Source organism: Balaenoptera musculus, chromosome 1 (assembly GCF_009873245.2).
Source record: "Balaenoptera musculus isolate JJ_BM4_2016_0621 chromosome 1, mBalMus1.pri.v3, whole genome shotgun sequence".
Taxonomy (NCBI): domain Eukaryota; kingdom Metazoa; phylum Chordata; class Mammalia; order Artiodactyla; family Balaenopteridae; genus Balaenoptera; species Balaenoptera musculus.
In genome coordinates, this window is record NC_045785.1 from 123,804,000 (window position 1) to 123,824,927 (window position 20,928).

Below are 20,928 nucleotides of genomic sequence, written 5' to 3' on the forward strand. Positions count from 1 at the left end.
AGGGAGTATTCAAATAAGCCGTTAAAATGCAGTGCAGGCAACATGGGAACAAGGATCCTCAGGGAGAACACAAAGCAGGAACTTCTTAATTTCTCCTGGAAGATGTGGAAGGGATGTGAGATCTGAAGGAAGAAGACATGGCCAGACAAACAATGGTGAAAGAAAGCAGATTATATATATAAAGGCGCTAGACAAGGGTGGATGGCTGTTGCTAGGATTAAAAATAGTTCTGAAAGTTTGAAGAGTAGATTTGGGTAAAGGGGGTTAAAGAAAATCTGGAGATTAACCTGAGGTGACATGCAGGTGCTCTATCTTAAAGGGCTCTTTTCAACGACATGATTCTTTTACATCAGATCTCACAAATTCAAATGCTGACAGAGCTGGGCAAGAAACATAAATAAGAGGCTGAATGTAGCAAGATAAGAAGCAGAGGGGATTATGTCATACTGGAAAGGGTATGCCCTAAATGTCACCCCTCGTCAATTCCAACCAGTAGCTGCCCTTTAGGATTGGGGCCTAGAGTCACCAGAGACTCCAATTTTTAAAAGAAGAGTAAGAAATTCAGATTTTTTTTTTTAATGTGAAAGTATCCCAGGGACTTCGCTGGTGGTCCAGTGGTAAAGAATCCAGCTTACAATGCAGGGGATACAGGTTCGATCCCTGGTCAGGGAACTAAGATCCCACATGCTGTGGGGCAAATAAGCCCATGCGCCACAACTACTGACTCACATGCCTCAACTAGAGAGCCTGCGTGCCACAAACTACAGAGCCCACATGCTCTGAAGCTGGAGCGCCACAACTAGAGAGAGAAAAACCCTCATGCCACAACTAGAGAGAAGCCTGTGTGCCGCAACGAAGAGCCCATGCACCACAACAGAAAGATCCCGCATTCTGCAACTAAGACCCAACGCAGCCAAAAATAAATAAAATAAATAAAATATATTTAAAAGAAAAAAAAAGAAAAAAAAACCCCAATGTTTAAATATACCATTTCTGACTTAACCAATATTTTTGAAAGGCATATAATTTTTATTTTCCCCTAGATTTTTAAATACTATAAACCTGAGAGCAACATCTTTATAGATACATTTTTTTTGGCCATCTGATTATTTCCTTAGGTTAGTTCCTAGGAGGAGAATTAAATGATGTGCATATTTTAAAGATATTCATGCATTTTGCCAGAATGCTCTCTAGAAAGTTTATGAGAGTCCTTCAGAGCATGAATGTGTCTTCTCTCATGTCTTTGCTAACTTGATGGTCAACAATACAATGTCTTTTTCTTTTATTGCATTTACTTCAATTTCATAGAAATGGATTGAAACGTTGAGTTTTCCTGACTAACCTGTTACATGTTTATTTTGTCTATCAATTATTTATTCAAGAAATTAAACATCTACTGTGTGTAACCAAGCAGGACCCTATGGGGCCTTCTCGGGACAGACCGCTCTCACCATGTCCTCTGCTTTCCTCTTGTTTGTAGAAAAGCTGTAGTCTCCCAGGCCTCCCCTGAGTCACAAAAGCCTGGCTCAAGAATTAATGATTGAAAGGATATGACCATGTAGTGACAAAAATGGCAGTTGGGCCAGGAGCACTAGTAACAATTTAAACAGTACATCAGCCATATGGCAGTCACAGAATCTTTAGTTCCTCCATGAAGTAACTAGATAACAGTACCTGTTGCACGTTTCCTGAGTTGTTTTATAGATGTTAGAAGTTAACTACTTAATGACCATGAGATATAGCCCCCAGACCTACTGGAGCCTGAGGATTGATGACGTTAACCCCTGTGACACTGCCCTGTTACCTCACCATCAATCAGTCAGAGAGATGTGTACAAGCTGATCACATACCCTGTGAATCTTCTCCCTCACCTTACCTTTAAAAATGCTTCCCTGAAACCTTTTGCGGAGTTCAGGTTTTTTGAGCATTAGCTGCCCCAGACTCCTTGTCTGGCACCTTACAGTAAATGCTGCAGTTTCCTTCACCACACCTGGTGTCGGTAGATTAGCTTTACTGCATGTGGGAGAACAAACCCAAGTTTGGCTCAGTAACATGTGTAAAAGGCATTGCTCTGTGTACTGTGGGAGATACTAAGTTTGACTTTGTGTTCTTTTGTTCTTTCTACTCCAGGGCCCACCTCTACCACTCCCTCTCATTCCTGGGCTTCCCAGCCCCATCCCCTTCTGGAACTCAAATCACAAACTCCTTGAGTACAAAGACAACATTTTACACATCTTTGTTGTAATCCCAAGAGCACCTATTGTGTTTTTAACCTGTACTGTCTTTGGGATAGGTGAGTTTTATACTTTACTACTCATTAAATAAAGAGGTGCTTTCTTTTAACCAGCTGCTAATTTATCTACCTGGATTTCCATATATCAGGTTGGCCAAAATTGTGGTACCCCTTTATTAGCACTGAATATTTAAAAGTGATAATGACAGTCAACTCATATGTCATACGTAATGTGCCTGGTATTTGAAAGGAAAAAGAGAATGTTGGAATAAATTAAATCATGTTTAAGATGGTAAAAATCTTTTTTTTTTTAAAAAACAACATGAAGTTAAGCATGTTTTAAATCCCTCCCAAGTAGTTTTCTTAAGGAAAGACATTTGCTCCATCAAATTACATGAAATAAATTACATAATACACATAATAATTATATAAGTCATATGTAATACATAATAATTACATAAAACAAAATGTTTTATATCACCAAACAATTTCCATATACTGTGTGAGAACCAGAAGAATGTTTTATGAATCAGAAATATAAATACATGTTCTATGTCAAAGAGCGGTGATGACAGTGAACTTGTGTGTTTTTGGAGGCGGCGATTTAGTCAGCTGGTGTGAACAAATTGCAGGAAGAGATGCTGAGGTTGAGCGTGCTATGAGAGTGGTAGGGAGTGGGCTCCCACCTGGGCAAATTCAAGACTTTTCTATCCAGCAGCAGTGAAAAAGACCCAGCCCATAACAATGCCTCCGAAGATTAAACGAGCTACTATTCTTCACTGGTCTCAAGATGCCTTGTTTTGAAACATTTTAACATCTCTGAAATAGGGAGGTGCCTTAAAATCATCAGCATCTAGATTCTGCCAACAACCTGAAGGAACCTGCAAGCAGGTTCTTCCCTAGATCATGAGAAAATACCTCAGCCAACACCTTGATTTTAGCCTTGTAAGACCCTCAGCAGAGAACCCAGCTGGACTGCTAAGCCCGGAGATGAGAAAAGAAGTGCTGTCATTTAAGCTGTTAAGGTTGTGTACTTGGAGACATAGCAATAGAAAAGGAATTCACCTGCATTCAGTTTCTAAGAGAACAAGGCAAACACTTGTTAAGACGGCCCTGGAGGTTCAGCCCTTCATTCTCTTAGGGGAGCTTGCCCATGCTGGGCTGTAGACTCTGGGAGGCAGGTACCAGGTTTAATTTGCTCACTCTTGTACCCCAACACCTAGTACCAGGTCCTTACTATGTATCAGTTGAATGTTTTAAATTGCTGTGTGCAAAGATTTATCTACCAAGATGTTTATCACAGCAACAGCAATAAAGTACTACAGAAAAATTCTATCTAAGAATAGTTTGGCAATATCATCTAATAGTATATCTGTAAGATAAAATACTAGGCTTCCTTTTAACTAGTGGTGCAGAAAACAATTTAAAGGCAGGGAATTATTCATAAATATATCTTATTTAGTAGCAAGTTTAAAAAATGGAAATGCATGCACACACAAGGAAGAAAACTTGGAAAGTGATATCTCAATATGTATAAAGTGATTATCTCTGAGTAGTAAGGTTGTGGGCAATTTATATTCTAATTATGGGGAGGGAGTGGCCTTCAAAAACTTAAACTATAAAACACGTGTAACTTCTGTAATCAGAGAAAATAATTATCACAGGAGGTAGAGAAAAATCCATTTAAGGCATGACTTACCGGGGAAACCAGAGAGGAGGCCTTACCTTGAGTAGGTCAACTCCACTGTCCTGAGCATTCTCTGATTGTTCTTCAATTTGCTTTTGAAGGTAGAGAACTTGCCCTTCCATGTACCTACTGAGGCCTATGCAGTAAAGAGCTGCTGGGGTTCTTCTTGACACTAGACTTTTGGCTCTGTTGGAAAATATGTGAAAGTTGTCCCACTCCTGAAGCCTGGCATACCTGTATCACCACAGAAGAATAAGAAAAATCCCCATCACCCTTGGAATGGGCTGGTTTCCTGAAATGGGTCTCTCTAGAGGTGTAGCTCCTAGTACATTGGTCTCTGGAAGCCTGCCACTGGCCTATTCAGGGAAAATTATGTGATATGGAGCAAGGACAGAATAGAATTTTTTGATGATTTCAAATGAATATAATTGGGGGAATACTTGGGCAATATTAGCTACCATTTAATTCTTTTTTTTTTTTAATTTATTTACCATTTAATTCTTTGGACTCTTTAAAGTGAGGGAATTTCCTGGAAGTCCAGTGGTTAGGACTCCTCACTTTTACTACCAGGGGCCTGGGGTTCAATCCCTAGCCAGGGAACTAAGATCCCACAGGCTGTTCGGTGTGGCCAGAAAAAAAATGAAACAGATCAGGCACTTGGAGCTATAAATTCTGTGGCTTGAAGAAATTGCTCTGATTTCAAAGAGAGGTGGCCTGGGCTGATACTCCTCAAGGTGTGGGCCACAGAGAGACATCATCAGTACCATCTGAGTGCTCCTTGGAAATGCAGGCTCTCTGGTCCAACCCAGATCTACTGAATCAGACAGACTCTGGGGATGGGGTCAGAAATCTGAGTTAACAAACTCTCCAGATGATTCCTATGCCCATAAAGTGGGAGCAGTATTGGCCTAAGCTACAGCTGTTGCAAGAACTCTTCAGGTGAGGTAGAGTAGAATAAGAAATTAGGGTGATTTTTGGACTTTACATTCCTTGAACTTTAACTCACAAGGGCAAATTAATTTGACTTTGAACTTTCACTTCTTTAGACTTTAGCTGGCAAGGGTAATGGATTTTTTGGATTTTAATTTCTCCCAATGAGTTTTATAATAAGAGGAGATTTCTATTCAAATTTGAAACTGCTCTAGTTTGTGGCACTTTGCATAGGAATGTCTTCGTATTATCATTTAATCTCATCACAAAATCGTTAAATACTGGACAACATGACTGCGTATATAATTTGAGATGGGAAGTGGAATAGGGAATGACTTTCAGTCTTGGGGATGGCTGTGGAAGTAATGTATTTAATGTTCTGGAGCCTTACTTTCCACCTATTTCCTTGAAGCTAAAGCCATAGCTACAGGCTTATTGAGTTTAAAAAATGCAGTGGGTTAAAGAGATTAAGCCTCAGGCTTAATGGGTTAATGGGGATACAGGAAGCCTGCTTCTTCAACCCTCCTGAAGTTTCCTTCCATGTGAGGGAGCTCCACTGGTGCAAAGCTCCACATTTCTTTCCCTGCCTCACTCACTCCTGCAATGACAAGGGGTGACTTAGTAGGCTGGTGACTTTGGGACAGAAATTAGGCAGGTGTAGCTCTCTTTCATCTTGAGAGCCAGTGAGACCCACGGGGAGCATGGTACTTCCTGCCTCAATGGGGTGGGGAGGGGGTGGAGTTTTCTAGAACTGCCTGCTGCTGATGGGTGTCTAATCCTGGGGTTCAATATTAGGAAGCTCACTTGCTTGCGGATACACGCCATATCCTCCAACATCGGCTCTATTAACAATGATTATGATTCCATCTTGGGGGTGGGGAGGGGGTAAGTAGTGCTCTTTATTAGTCTCCCTCAAACCCCCAGCACTTCTCAGAAGCAAGTATCTTTTCTTATTCATCTCTGTATTAATACTGCACACTGTGTACGCAATAAATGCTTGTTGCATTGAGTACAATTGAAGTGGCATCGCTTTACTGGCCTCAGTTGAGTGGGATGAACTAGGTGATTCTCCAAGGTGTTTTTCAGTATAAATCTGCTCTGTCACTTTCAATCTGTCTTAGGTATAAATTAAAAGTACTTTCCCTTTCTTTTCTTTCCTTTTTTCAAATCACATAGAACTCTTCCAGGATTCAACATTTTCAAATTTGGGAATTTAGTGGTATGCAACACATTGTTACCAGATAGCTATACATGAGTAAAGTCCCAGGAGGATTCCACTTTGGAACTTCAGTATTCTGTTGTCTTCGTTTTGGTGTATGAATTCCAAACATTCTTCAAATGACCTATAAACAAAGCCTAAAAAAAAGAGAGAAACAGGAGAGCTTGGCTGGTAGGTTGGGGGTGGAGGGGTGTCATCTTTCTGGCCTAATAGCTCCCAGGAGAATTTCCCACTGTGAGGACGGGCCTCGGTCTCTGATTACTTTATGAATCCAAAGAGTCCCACGGATTACAACAACCAGGTGACTGCACTGCCCTGTGTTTGCTGAGCCCCTGCTTTTGTGGAAGTTTATGTGTACAAGATACAAGTCCAGAATATCAATTAGGCAGGAGTGGGGTTTAAACCAACCCTCCCTGCTTGAGCCCAAGGAATCAGCCTCAGTGCAACCTGGGACTTCTCAGTCTTCGCGTTCACACTTCCCTGGCTGGCAGCAATATCCACATCCCTCGTTGAAAATTTGGCTGGGAAAAAGAATGCCCTGTTTGGCCCCTCTGGTTTAATACGTACACTGAGGCCTGCCTACCTGGTGTAACATGAAGGTTATCGGGAAAGAACTTGTTTTCCAAATCGCTAACAGCTGCCAGTGCCTGGAACCCTCCCCTCACCATTAGCAGCCCTCCCCTTCATTTTCAAGCATGAAGTCTCTAAGTCTATCCTGCTAAAAATTAAATGCCCTCGTAGAAGCCACATAGGAAGATACTGTCAGTCACAATCACTTGTGTGATACAAATGATCTGACGCTTTAACTGGCAGCTTAAATTCTAAATTCTCTTCCTTGTTGGTCCCTTGCAATCCTCGCACCTTCTAGATGGCTCCTCGGCTCATAGCACCAGGCTCTGCCCTCCCCTGTCCTGTATGTCTTTCTAGCCAGAAACCCAGTGGTCTCAAAGCCCTAGTCCTGTCACCTGCCACACCACACCAACGCAAGCGTTATTCCTCCAGTTTCTTATAAATTCTAAGGCCATGCTCACCAGAATAAAGCATGATGTCCAGGCAGACAAAATAGAAAAATGCCTTGCTGAAGATATGCTCTTCTGCTACAGAAAGATCCCACAGCCATCCCAGCACCTGGATCAGTTGCTTGTATCTATGGATAAGAAAAGGTGGTAGGATTAAAAAATAGTGTGTGGGGAGAGAGGGAAGTTCAGTCCTGGTCTCAGTCCTGCCCAGCAATTCAGGACCAAATACGATTCTTCAACAGACTTCAAACCCACTCCTAAATCTCAAGTTGGCTCTCTGTTCAAACTGTCCTTTCCTGGACCTCTCTATCAGGGTGGCCAGAGTCAGGCCAAGTTGGCCTGCGCCTCTGGTCCCGGCTGCTACTCTCTGGACATTTGCCTCCCCTGTGAGACTGTTCCCTTTCTTCTACCTGGCAGTGGTGGAGGCCTGAGTCCCACAGTGGGGCTGACTGTCTGTCCCTCCTCCAGCCACTGGCCAGAGCAACCAGGTTAGAGGTGAGGCCTGTGAAAGAGTAGTGGTGTCCCAAGGATGATGATTATCAGTTACATCAGCTTCTGGTAAACCTTACTTCCTGCCCCACCCTATGGCCGGGGTTAAGTAAACCCAGAACATTCCATTAATATGGCTTTCTTCCTCTAATTTTGGAAAATGGCTTGAGATAAATACCTGTTTTTCAAGAAGAGGGATTTACAAAGCCAGCAGAGGACCAGACAGTGTCTGTTGGGATTACGAAGCAATGACCACATCTTGTGGGCTCGAAAGCCTGGGAAGAAAACAATTCCAGTATATTTCTGGGCATTACTTGTATCTGCAAATTCTTTCTTGACCAGCCAGGGCTTACCTAAGTCAATGGCCAAGTCCAAGTGACCCATTAGGAGCTTGATATAGCCAAGTGTATCGGCCACGTAGGTCATGATTTCAACGCCCTCGCGTTTCAGGGGGAGGTTGAAGATGTGCTCCATGGTCATGACCTCATATTTGAACCACACGCCCTGGTAGCCGGCTAGATGGTGGTACAGTGAATAGTCCAGGTAGGCCTTAATGATCTGAAATGGCAGCAGTGGAGGAGAGGAGGAGAGATGGGGCAAGACTGGGATGGAACCCGAAGCAGAAAGCCCAGGATATCACCAAACATCTGCCAGTAAACATGGATTTATTAAGCTTGGGAATGGAGCTGGACATTTGGCAAAACCATAGGCTTAGATACAGAAATTAAGCTGAGTTTCTGCCACCTATTTAATGCATGATCCAGGACAAGCTCAATGGCCCCTTTTGCCCACACAGGGTCCTTAAACAAAATATAAGAATTTTAATTTTTGTGAAAAATAAAAGCAATAGCTTATATGTGTGGATATATGACTGCATACCAAAAAGCCTGGAAGGATTCATTCCAAACTGTAAAAAGCAGTTACCTATTTGTTGCAGTTGGAGTAGAGATTTGAGGGACTTTTTACTTTATGCATTTCTGTGATGTTTAATTTATTGTTATAACAAGCATATATTGCTTTTGTTGTTTAACAATAAAGGAAGGTTGGTTTGGTTTTGTTTGCTTTCCAAAAAAATGTAAAGACTAGTTCTAAACTTAACTGGGGGATTGAAGAGAAGTTGGTTACTGTTTAAACAACTCTTCAATCTGGTGATGCTGTCATCGTTGATATGGTTCCTGGCAAACCCATGTGTGTTAAGAGCTTCTCTGACTATCCTCCTCTGGGCCGTTTTGCTGTTCGTGACATGAGACAGACAGTTGCTGTGGGTGTCATCAAAGCAGTGGACAAGAAGGCAGCTGGGGTTGGCAAGGTCACCACGTCTGCCCAGAAAGCTCAGAAGGCTAAATGAATGTTATCCCCAGTACCTGCCACCCCAGTCTTAATCAGTGGTGGAAGAACAGTCTTAGAACTGTTTGTCTCAACTGGCCATTTAAGTTTAATAGCAAAAGACTGGTTAATGATAACAACGCATGGTGAAACCTTCAGAAGGAAGGGAGGATGTTTTGTGGACCATTTGTTTTGTGTGTAGCAGTTTTTCAGGAAAAATAGTGAAAGAACTTGAAATGGGCCAAAACAAAAAAAATTCAGTGGGTGTCCTGTCTAGCTCACTCATCAAGGTTATCTCTGCCTTTCACTGCCTTTGGGAAACCTGGTAATAATGTAAATGATTCTTTTTCATAGAAATAGAAATGTTCGGTGGAATACAAGTGATTGTATTCTTGCCCTGTGATTAGACTAGTTTTGTATACATTCATAAATTAAATTCTCCTGGGAAACAGTTGTAACATCTTACTAGTTCTCTCACTAACTTTAATGCGCTCAATAACATCTTTGATGCGTGTTCTTTTACTTTTAATTTTTTTGGCCATGCTGCGCAGCTTGTGGGACTTTAGTTCCCTGACCAGAGATTGAACCCGGGCCCTCGGCTGTGAGAGCACTGAGTCCTAACCTCTGGACCGCTAGGGAATGATTTTATCTTTTTAAAAGAATTATCCTTTTACATTTTCCTTTTTCACCCTCATTCTCTTACAAGTACAATGTGGAGTTTTCCGAGGGAGAGTTATGTGACATTACAAGGAAGTGAAAGTAGAAGCAGATTGAGAATCTAGCTGTCTTCTGTGAAGTCAGACATTAAGGTATTTGCAAAAATGTAATACATGCCATTCTTCTCACAAAATTTTTTGTTTGGGGAAATAGAGTTTTTTTCAATGAAATTGTTAATTATGTTCATATGTCATGGGTTTATTTTCTCTAAAAAATATTTTTAAAGTATCTCAGTTTTTGTTTCTTATATGACAGTATCAATAGATACACTGCATAAAAATATATGATCCCATATAAAAAATATATATATAAACCCATATAAAAAGCTATTTGAGGTCCTCAATTATTAGAAGTATAAGGGGATCCTGGGACCAAAACGTTTGACAACTGCTAGCCTCAGCGGAACAATCTAGTCTGGAAGGTTTTTTTGAGTCTTCATGATTTTGAATTTTGATTGGCTTTCACTAGGCTTTTCTCTCCAAATGAGGTTCAGAAACGTAAAAAGCAGCTACAGGGCTTCCCTGGTGGCGCAGTGGTTGAGAGTCTGCCTGCCAATGCAGGGGACACAGGTTCGAGCCCTGGTCTGGGAAGATCCCACATGCCGCGGAGCAACTGGGCCCGTGAGCCACAACTACTGAGCCTGCGCGTCTGGAGCCTGTGCTCCGCAACAAGAGAGGCCGCGATAGTGAGAGGCCCGCGCACCGCGATGAAGAGTGGCCCCCGCTCGCCACAACTAGAGAAAGCCCTCGCACAGAAACGAAGACCCAACACAGCCAAAAATAAATAAATAAATTAAAAAAAAAAAAAAAAAAGCAGCTACAAAAATACCCTACCTGGAAATCATCTTGAGTTTCCAGGGCAGTATTCACTTGCATCAGAGCTGCCAGGTGGCAATAATACTTGTAGTGAAAAAAATAATTTAAGCCATAGATCTGCCACAGCAAGGAGAAGCAAGTGGTTTGCTGGTAAAGTTGCGCCAGCCTCTTCTTCCTATTAGATAAAGTACACACATGGGACATAAGAAGAAGGTATCGCCACCAGCATGCTTGAGGGAAACACAGGGGCAGAGCCTCACTACTGGCTTGGGGGTCAAAACAGACTTGAGTTTGAGGCCTGTTTCCTTTACGTGGAAATTAACATGCACGTTAATTTTTGTTTTCAGTTTCAGCACATAGTATTTTTTTATTGACACATAGTTGATTTACAATGTTGTGTTAATTTCTGCTGTACAGCAAAGTGATTCCGTTATACATATGTATATTGATACATTATTTTTTAAAAATATTCTTTTCCATTATGGTTTATCACAGGATATTGAATATAGTTCCTTGTGCTATACAGTAGGACCTTGTTGTACATGCACATGAATCTTTATGAAGCACAATTTTTCCACCAGACAGTGGGGACCATAATACCTACTTTGTGATGATTAATTAAGGTAATTGATGTAACTCACCTGTCCCCTGTCAGTTCATTGCCATTTAAATGAAATTATTTAAAAAGCACATTTATATCATTTTATCACATGAGACTGATGACAACCCCGTAAGAAAGGAAGGAATAATTAACCCCATTTTACAAGAACGGAAGGTGAGACTCAGACAGGTTAAGTAATTAAGTCAAAGTCACGTAGCTAGAATGCGATGGTGCCAGGACTCCAGTCCTGGCCACCTCCAGCCTGGCCAGTCCAGTGTGTCATTTCCTCTGTTACACATGGTTGTCAGGAACTAGGTCTCAGCTCAACAAAGGAAATGAGCCTTTTAAACAGTCCCATTCTGCTGTGGTCTGAATGCATCCCCCAAAATTCATAAGTTGAATTCTAACTCCCAAAAGTGACGGTAATAGTAGGTGGGGCCTTTAGGACATGATAAGGTTATGAGGGTGGAGCCTTCATGACTGGGATTAGAGCTCTTATAAAAGAGACTCCACAGAGTTCCCGGCCCCTTTCCACCATGTGAGGATACGACAAGAAGTCTGCGACCCTGAAGAGGGCCCTGGCCCAGCCACGCTGGCACTAGGACCTCAGACTTCCAGCCTCCAGAACTGTGAGCAATAAACTTCTGCTGTTAATAAGCCGCCCGGCCTGTGGTATTTTGTCACAGCAGTCCTAACAGACTAAAACACATTCTGACAACGGAGTGGAATGTCGCGGGAGATGGTGAACTTCCTGTGCTGGAATTATTCAAGGGAAGGATGGCTGACCACCTACCGAGAATGTTGGGGGTCTCAGCCTCAGCCTCCACAAGTCATTTAACTGGTAACGTAGCCCCCAATCTCCTCTATTTGTGATAAAATGGGATCCTAAACTGGCTGCAATATTAGTAATTTAACAAAGGCAAGAAAACAAAATATAACTAGAAATAACTATCAAAAAAGCAGATTTTAAATAAAGATGAGAAGAAAGGAAGATATCCTAGAGATTCTTAAAGAAGAATTCCAGGCACTTTCAGTTTAGACATTGATGGCATTCATTCTGTTGTGGAAATTATTTTTTAAAGTTTCTAAGGAAACATGGAGAAGGTAAAATCCCTAATAACATAGGGAGTTCATGAAGCTGTAGAAATTCTGACTTTAAATATTGTTTCTTAATGTCCTTATTTTTGAGATGAGAACCTTTTGACTGGACAGCATTTTAAGCCAATTGTTCTGTAGTTTCTTCCTGATCATCACTGTTTCACCTTCTCCTCTTGTGCAGGTACTTCTTATTCCTTTTACAAAATGTGGTTGTACATTAGGCTTGTCAGATTTAGGGAATGAAAATATGGGATGCCAGGTTAAATCTGAATTTCAAAACAATTCTTTTAGAATGCATATGTCCTAAATATCTTGTGTGATATAAGGTATACTAAAAAAAAATCATTTATTATTGATCTGAACTTTAAATTCAACTAGGCATCCTTTATTTCATCTGGCAACCCTCTGTGTGACCCAAACTCCAATTCTCTCTTACCTCTCCAAGAGATCTCTGCGAACTTCTCCCCGCCTCTCCCCCTCCTGGTGTCTCCTGAGGCAGCAGGCTTAGATTCTCAGGAGCCTGTCCCCAGCCTGCAAAGGAGCTCAGCTGCACCTCATTTCCATCCCAGCCTCCCCCATAGTCAAGGGAACACTTTCAGGAAACTGGGGAAGGCAGTTTTTGGTGGGGTTGCCAAAGAATTGCAGCAATTTGCCCATAGAAATAAATACTTGTATCTCAGGCAGAACCTGTGGGAAAATTGCAGCTGGCATCTCCCAAGATGGAAGAGATCTTCTAACAGCTCTCCAGATCCCCAACTAGGTGGCATCTCTCTTGGTATGAATTGCTAGGTAGGTGGAATATATTCTTAAAACTTTTATTGTGGAAAATTTCAAACGTGCACACACAGTAAAACAGAAAAGTATAATGAGCCACATGTACCCAGCATCTAGCTTCAGCAACTATCAACATTCTTATTACATCTGTCCTTCTACTCACTGTTTCCTTCTCCTACCCCACCTCATTATTTTTTATAGTTCTTTTGTAGATAAAATTTGCATACATTGAAATGTACATATCTTAATGGTATAATCTTGACCGATGGATACCCCATGTAACCCACGTATCTATAGAGTTACAAAAATGGGTGGGCTGTTTTGTCTTTTGGCAGATGTCTTCAGGACCTGCCATTTTTCTTTGGGGCAGGGACAATACCCAGGGTTTTAGCACTGAATTGGAAGAGGAATTGTGACTGAGGTTCTAGGAACAGGTGGTGCAGATTCCCATTGGAACATGGATGGCCAGAGGGGTTAGTGGGTAAGATGAGTGGGGAGGGGCACTGGAGCTCACCTTGCAAAGGGCTCCCTTAAGGTTTTGTCACCTGAACTCCCTTTGGCAAAAGCTGCCTGTTAAGTTGTTCTGAGGCAACCCAGCCCTGGCCTGGGAGCTCCTCTCCCACTCATCCCTTCCCCCACCAGCGAGCCACCAGGACTCCTTGCTCCCGCTAGAGGCCCAGGCTTTGGGGGCTGACTGTTGGACTATGTGTAGGTCTCTCTCTTCTGGGGAGTGAGATGAGATACCCAGCTCTCCCCAGCTCCTTCCTTACCCTGGAGGTGAGCTCTCTTGGGCCTGCTGCTTCTGATTCACATAATGAAAGTGTCTGTTTTTTTCAACATGAATCTGGAGAAACAAGGAGATTAAGTTGTAAGGAAAGATTCGATTGAGGCGCTTCAAGGCCTTCCTCAGCATTTTCTTGGCAAGCACCATCTGGCCCATGTTGAAACAGACCTACAAGGAGAAGAAAGGGGAAGAAAGGAAAAGAAGAAAAGCAGTGATTCTAGACTTGGTTGGTAGGTTCCAAAAATACATAGTTAAGGAATCTTATCCAGAAAAGGTCATTTAAGGCCCAGGAACAAAATCTCCCAGTGCCTGGCACAATCTGAAATGTTTCTTGGATGTGTCTGTGGAAGGATGGTTGAATGACTAGGACTTTACATCCTCATTGTTCATCATCTACCTCTGAGAAAACGTTTACCTATTCCTGTCCATTTTGGGAGGTTGTTAGAAAAACATTTCATAAAGCTGTCAACCGAGAGGCTAAAGAAGATCTTGCTGCAGACAAGTGATGGTGAGGAGGTTTGAGTCCCGGGGCTTGGGGTTCTGGAGTCTTGGAAAAGATTTCTGGCAGAGGATGGGAGGAGGATGTAGAAAGTATAGGGATGATTTCTACTACTTCTTCTACGTAAAGCCCCAGTGATAAAGAACAGATTAATCACGTTTCTAATTGTTTCTTACCTGACCCTTGAGGGTAAAAAAGGTAGTCCACTCAAAAGTCTTACTCCAAGATTTTTCCTTCTTGAGAATTTTCAGCAACCTCTCTCCCTCATTCAAATATACGTAAGCCTGCAACCAGCACAAGGAGTAGAAGGTATTGAGTCATCAGGGATCGGGACCACAGAGGGGCCATTGCCCCAGACCCTACTGAAGGAAGAGAAGCAGGACCACTCCAGCTCCCACCTCCATCTCTTCCTTCAGGTCCTGATCAGAGTCCTTCAAACTCTAGACACAAAGGGTGGGGAAAGTTCCTGCTGAAGATATGGGTCACCTTCATGTCCCTCTTGGTCCACTGAATCTCTCATTCTAGAGGATGAATCTAGAGACCTCCTCCTTTCCTCATGTTGTCATGTAAGTCACCTTACCTGGAGTTTTCCCCAGGGCAATTTCCCTCTTTGAGTAATTCCATCCCCAACCTCCCTATTTCCAACAGAGTACTCATGGCTCCTGAGAGCTTCCCCACATCTATGAGAAGCCAGCCTCTACTTTTGGAATGAGTTATGAACCACTCCCATTTCTTTTGCCAGGACCATCGTTGGGAAGTGGAAGAGGAAGGTAAGGCCCTGAGCAACCTTCCTCCCTTCATCTTCAACGTCCTATGACATCGTGAAGAGAGTCTTGGCACTTGTAAACACCAAGGCAAGGTCAGACTTGAAGAGTAAAATAAGGTGAGGGACTGTCCCCAAGTCTCATGCAGCCTAAGGCGTATGTGTGGGATGCAGAAAGAGGGAGACAAGGTTTCTTCGCTGGGAGACAGGGAAGCAAATGGCACATTTGGGGACCCTGCACTGGGGCTCTGCTTCCAATCATTGTTTTCCTGAACATTTGTCACTCCCTGGATAATGAGATGAGGGTGAGCACAGGTTTAGCACGTTAGCCCCCAAGGCTGCCTAAACCTTCTCTTCCTGGGACTCACTGGCCACACCACTGCCTTCTTCACATATGTGTATAAAATACGCACAGGAGCCTTTTGTTCATAAATATTTGAGAGAACCACAGCTTACTGACATTTTTAATGGTTTAATTTTAAAATTTTATATAAATCTAAGGTGTGGAGTTTAATTAGGCCACAACTGTAAAATCTGAAACAGTCCACAAGTGCAGGCATGAAGGGTGGCAGCCATGGCTACTCGGGCGTGGGAAGCTCTGCCCAGAAAGGCATTTCCTCAAGTGAGTTCGTGGAAGCTTAGTCAGGCAGCTGTTCTATGCAAAGTGATCTAAGGTCAAATAAGTTTGAGAGAAAAAATATGTCCCAGTCCTAGCCCAACCCTCTGGGAGATTTCTATGGATCTTAGCATATTAAGGCCCTGAAATATCTGTAGTACAGAAATCTATTTAGCTTTATTCAGCTCAGCGCTTCCCAACTTACTTAACAATAAATTCTTTTATTTCATTATATGTATCAAATCCCCACATTTCTAAGGGCATATTGCCCTGGAAGGTTATTTACAATTATCCTAGAGAAATATTCACTAGGGCTTTGGTGGCCTAAAGGTATGTATGATAATTTAGCATGAGTTACATGAAGACCAAAGTGAGTGAGCCCCTTCAGGGATCACAAGACTAAAACTAGATTTGTGCTTATTCAAAGACCTACAGGTATTTGTGCTGACAGATACTTGGGGAAGACAGAGAGCAAATGCGGCTGGGACATTACTGAGGAAGACTCTACTGAAACTGAAGAGTTGAAACCAGGGTCCCATGTAGGTAGACAGTTCATAGCAAGTTTCTAATGATGGCAGTGTTTTAAATGATGTATAATGGTAGTTGTGGTTTGTTCTGACTTTTTCACAATCTCAGGTCATTTCCTTTCAGAGCAATTTGATTTTCAAAGAAGGGGGTGCTGCTCGGAATCAAGAACATGAAGTAATAATAAAAAAAAACAAACACTAGAGCTTCCTTTCTGGTCCTGTGGTCTGTAGGTCTGTCTCAAAAGTGGAGGGGGGGCTTCCCTAGTGGTGCAGTGGTTAAGAATCTGCCTGCCAATGCAGGGGACATGGGTTCGAGCCCTGGTCTGGGAAGATCCCACATGCCGCGGAGCAACTGGGCCCGTGAGCCACAATTACTGAGCCTGCGTGTCTGGAGCCTGTGCTCCGCAACAAGAGAGGCCGCGATAGTGAGAGGCCCGCGCACCGCGACGAAGAGTGGCCCCCGCTTGCCACAACTAGAAGAAAGCCCTCGCACAGAAACGAAGACCCAACACAGCCATAAATAAATAAATAAATAAATAATTAAAAAATAAATAAAAATAGATACATAAAAGAACCCTGACAACTTAGAAATGAAAAAGCACTCCCCTAAATAACTAATTATAAAAAAAAAAAAAAAAAACAAAACTGGAGGGGATCTGGGCAGAAACAGCTTACCATATAATTATCACCCAAGATGAGATAAGCAGACGCAAGTTCTAGGAAGTAATATAAGGCTTTGTTGTTTTCTCCCAAAGCCAGAAAATGGTGAGCCAGAGGCATGATGACAATCTCTAGGATTTCCTCACACTGGCAAGATTCCAGAGGGATGATGTCATTCTCAGATGTCCTCATTTTTGATATAATGATGTCAAAGAAACTCAAGATCTTTTCTCTTATTTCTTCAGAACTGTCCAAATGCAGAAATAAATAGGAGTAATAATTTGTAGATATAGTATAGTGTTTGATATGAAGAGATCTTCAAAAACAAATAAAAGAGCAAGATAAGAAAATCTAATGTAGATTTCTTCCATTTGGTGGTGGTTTTAGCATCTGTAAAACAACTCAGGAAGTGTGCATCAGATACTATTATCTAGGTACTTCAAAGAGGAGCTACAGGGACTTCCCTGGTGGCACAGTGGTTAAGACTCTGCACTCCTAATGCAGAGGGTCTGGTTCCGATCCCTGGCCAGGAAGCTAGATCCCACATGCATGCATGCCGCAACTAAGGAGCTGGTGAGCCACAACTAAGGAGCCCGCCTGTCACAACTAAGGAGGTTATATTGCTGCAACTACTGAGCCCACGTGCTCTGGAGCCTGTGTGCCACAACTAGAGAGAAGCCCACACACCAAAATGAAGAGCCTGCTTGCCGCAACGAAAGATCCCACATGCCACAACTGAGGAGCCCGCCTGCCATAACTAAGACCCAGCACAACGAAATATGTAAATAAATATTTAAAACAAAACAAAACAAAAAAACCCAAAGAGGAGCTACAGCAGAGGATATGGGGGAGGGGGTCTATCCTGGGAAGGGCCCATAGGTTCCCGCTCCATTACATAACTACTGACCAAACTCACCACACACACCCTCTGATTTGTGCCTAAAAGACCCAGAGTACTGACCAGACAAATGATTCTAACAGTGTTCTGAATTTAATGCCAGTTGTTCATGCTCTACCTCCTAAACAATTATAGAAGCCTGTACCTGAGATTTTCAGAAAATATTTCAGATCTCTTAGAAATCTCTATTCTGGAAAAGGTGATCTCTTCTTCAGCTGGAAAATAAACAAACAAGTGAGTTGTATGGGTCATTGAAATGTTCATGTGGCAGAGATGTCTGGTGTCCACTGAAGCTTCCTGTTCCCCTTCCACGACAAAGTTGTTGTTGCCCAGCCAGGATCTACATTTTCCAGTCCCCACTGCATCTTAAGTGAAGACATGTGTTTAGTTTGAAAATGGGATTCCATCAGAAGTGATATATGTCACCTCTGAATTGAGATGGTTAGATATCTTCACTACCTTCTCCTTCCACAGGAAAACAAATTAACTGTGGGGATCTAAGCGATAGCAAATCTACAACATAGTCAAGGAGGCTGGGTCCCTGACTGACTGTGTTCAAGGTTATTTGACAACATTTTCATTGGATCATTACCTGGGCAGAAAAAAACAGTCATTCAACGGTGTTAACCCACTGAAATGTTGGGGTTTGTTTTAGATGATAACATTATCCTAACTAATTTACCCTGCAGTAATTCAAACTATGACTTAATGGTGCTGAAGAAAGCGATGTCAGCTTCTAATGGAGAAATACAGACAATTAATAGAATACCCCAAAGGGCTAACTTAAGGGCTGAGAGCCTTGAATTTAAAACCTTCAGTCTATCTAGACTTCAATAGGTTAGAAAATTCCATAATGATCTTAAAACAGAAAACAAATGAGGATTGTTGAATCTAGCCACTTATCCATTCAGGGAGAAGGAAGAATCCTAAAGAGGGAAAGGGCCTTGTCTCAGATCATATATCTGTTCATGATGGAGGTCTCCTGACTCCAAGGTGAATGCATTACTCCACAGATCTTTTAATTTATAAAATTCAGTTTCAGCATCTATTGATACTTATCACCTTCTTCTGAAAGCTTTCTGTACCCTTGCCCCATAGAATTAGTGCCCCAACTTGTGTGTGCCCATTGACCCATGCAGACCTCTATCATCATCCTTTATCACACTGTATGAGGATTAATTTGCCCACCTCTCCTAGTCTGCTGTCTAGTTTATCTCTAGTGACTAGAGGCTGAATAAATTGAATTATGCCTTTATCCTCCTATTCCTCTAAAACTTTCTTGTCAGGGTTACCAGTGACAACCAAGTTGCCAAATCCAAAGGTTACATCTTTGTCTGCATCTTATTACACCTCTTGGCAGCATTTACGACAATTGACCACTCCCTTTTTTCACCGGATTTCATAATACCCATTCCCTTGTTTCCCTCCCTCATTGCTCACTTTGCTGGCTCCTACTCCTCTATCAATGTTCCAAATTTTGGTAAGCCTCAGTTTGACTGTGGGCTCCTTTCTCCATCCAAATTTCTCCCTAGATAATTTCACCTGCCCATGACTTTAAATTCTACCCATATGACAACGACTTTTGGTTTTACATCTTTAAGACCTGACATCAACCCTTACCTACCGACTCATACATCCAAGTGTCTCCTTGGCAGCTACCACGTGGATGCCTAATTTCAAAATTAAAATGATCTAAACAGAACTCTTGAATCTCTTTTCCATAAACCTATATCCACCAACGTTTCACCTGTCTTAGTAAGCATCACTGCCGTATTCATTTCTCAAGGCATCACTGCCATATTCATCTCCTCAAGGCAAAAACCTAGACAATGTCCTTGATTCTTTTCTTTCCCTCACCCCATCCCCATTCAGTCCATCAGGAAGTCCCATTATGTCTACTCCAATACATATCTGAATCCATCTTCTTCTGTCAATCTTCTCTATAACACCACCCTAGTCCATCACCAAATTACATCTAGGCAAGTGTGAAAAACTGATCTCCCTCCTATTCCTATCCTCTTCAATCTGTTTTCTATAAAGAAGGCAGAGTAAGTTTTTAAAAACATGATTCAGGACTTCCCTGGTGGCGCAGTGATTAAGAATCCACCTGCCAATGCAGGGGACACGGGTTCGAGCCCTGGTCCGGGAAGATCCCACATGCAACTAAGCCCATGTGCCACAACTACTGAGCCTGAGCTCTAGACCCCGTGCTCCACAATGAGAGAAGCCACTGCAATGAGAGAAGCCACTGCAATGAGAAGCCCACACACCGCAGTGAAGAGTAGTCCCTGCTCGCCACAACTAGAGACAAAAAAAAAAAGCCCATGCACAACAATGAAGACCCAACACAGCCAAAAATAAATAAATGAAATAATAATTTTTAAAAAAAGATTCAGATCTCAGTGGCAGAAACTGCTTGTTTCCTATCTCAACTTTCATTGTCCCTTTTCTCCTTAGTAATAGAACTCAATTTTACTTGGGGAGGCTACATTTTCCAACCTCCCTTGCAACTGGATATATAGCCATGTGACGTATTGTATTGTATTGTATTGGTCCTTGAGATATCAGGGGAGTATTGGGTAGGAAGAATTCTAGAAAACTACTGAAAAAGGAAGGGGCATCCCTTTCATTGTTTGGTTTCTTTTCTCCTCCTTCTAGTGTTAAATGTGAACATGATGGCTGGAACTCCAGCAACCATTTTGAACCAAGGATCTCTGATGATCATGAAGCCTCCATACCAGTCCCAGTGATGAGACAAGCATTTTACATAGAGAGAAACACATTTAGGAACTTTAATAATAAATTTAAGCCACACTAGCTGGGTCCTTGTTATATGCAGCCAATACTAATTCTAATCAATATTTCTCTAATGTGTTCTAATCCATTTGGAATAAAATTCAGAATATTTCTCAAGGCCTCCAAGTCCCCCTGATGCTTCCATTAATTAATTTGTTTATTGTCTATCAGTCTCCATTAAAATTCAATATATGAGAATAGACACATCTGCCATTTTCACCACTATATCCCCAATGCCTAGATCACTGCCTGACACATAACAGATACTCAATAAATGTGTGTTTTTTGGAAAAAAAAAAATCAATGATTAAAAATAAAATGCTATTCCTTCTTCAACATCCTATATGTTTTGTTTTATATTTCAAATTGTAATAGTGGTAGAATGAGATGTGGCGAAAAGCAATATTGGCTAAATAAAGCAAATAAAGTCAGGATATATAAGATATGATTTTTGTCATATCATTTACCCCTTGGGTG

At 42.0% G+C, this 20,928-nt stretch overlaps 1 protein-coding gene across 1 annotated transcript in view; it reads right to left on the reverse strand.

Moving 5' to 3' along the window:
• ADCY10 (adenylate cyclase 10) overlaps positions 1-20,928 on the reverse strand; it is an 88,568-nt gene that overhangs the window by 8,404 nt on the left and 59,236 nt on the right. Inside the window, exons 21-30 of the mRNA XM_036838448.1 lie at positions 17,801-17,870; positions 16,773-17,004; positions 14,368-14,475; positions 13,679-13,860; positions 10,454-10,610; positions 7,931-8,135; positions 7,756-7,852; positions 7,101-7,216; positions 6,089-6,206; positions 3,959-4,154 (exon numbers count right to left, since the gene is read on the reverse strand). Coding sequence (XP_036694343.1) covers positions 3,959-4,154; positions 6,089-6,206; positions 7,101-7,216; positions 7,756-7,852; positions 7,931-8,135; positions 10,454-10,610; positions 13,679-13,860; positions 14,368-14,475; positions 16,773-17,004; positions 17,801-17,870 — 1,481 coding nt within the window. The remainder of the gene's footprint in view (positions 1-3,958; positions 4,155-6,088; positions 6,207-7,100; positions 7,217-7,755; positions 7,853-7,930; positions 8,136-10,453; positions 10,611-13,678; positions 13,861-14,367; positions 14,476-16,772; positions 17,005-17,800; positions 17,871-20,928) is intronic.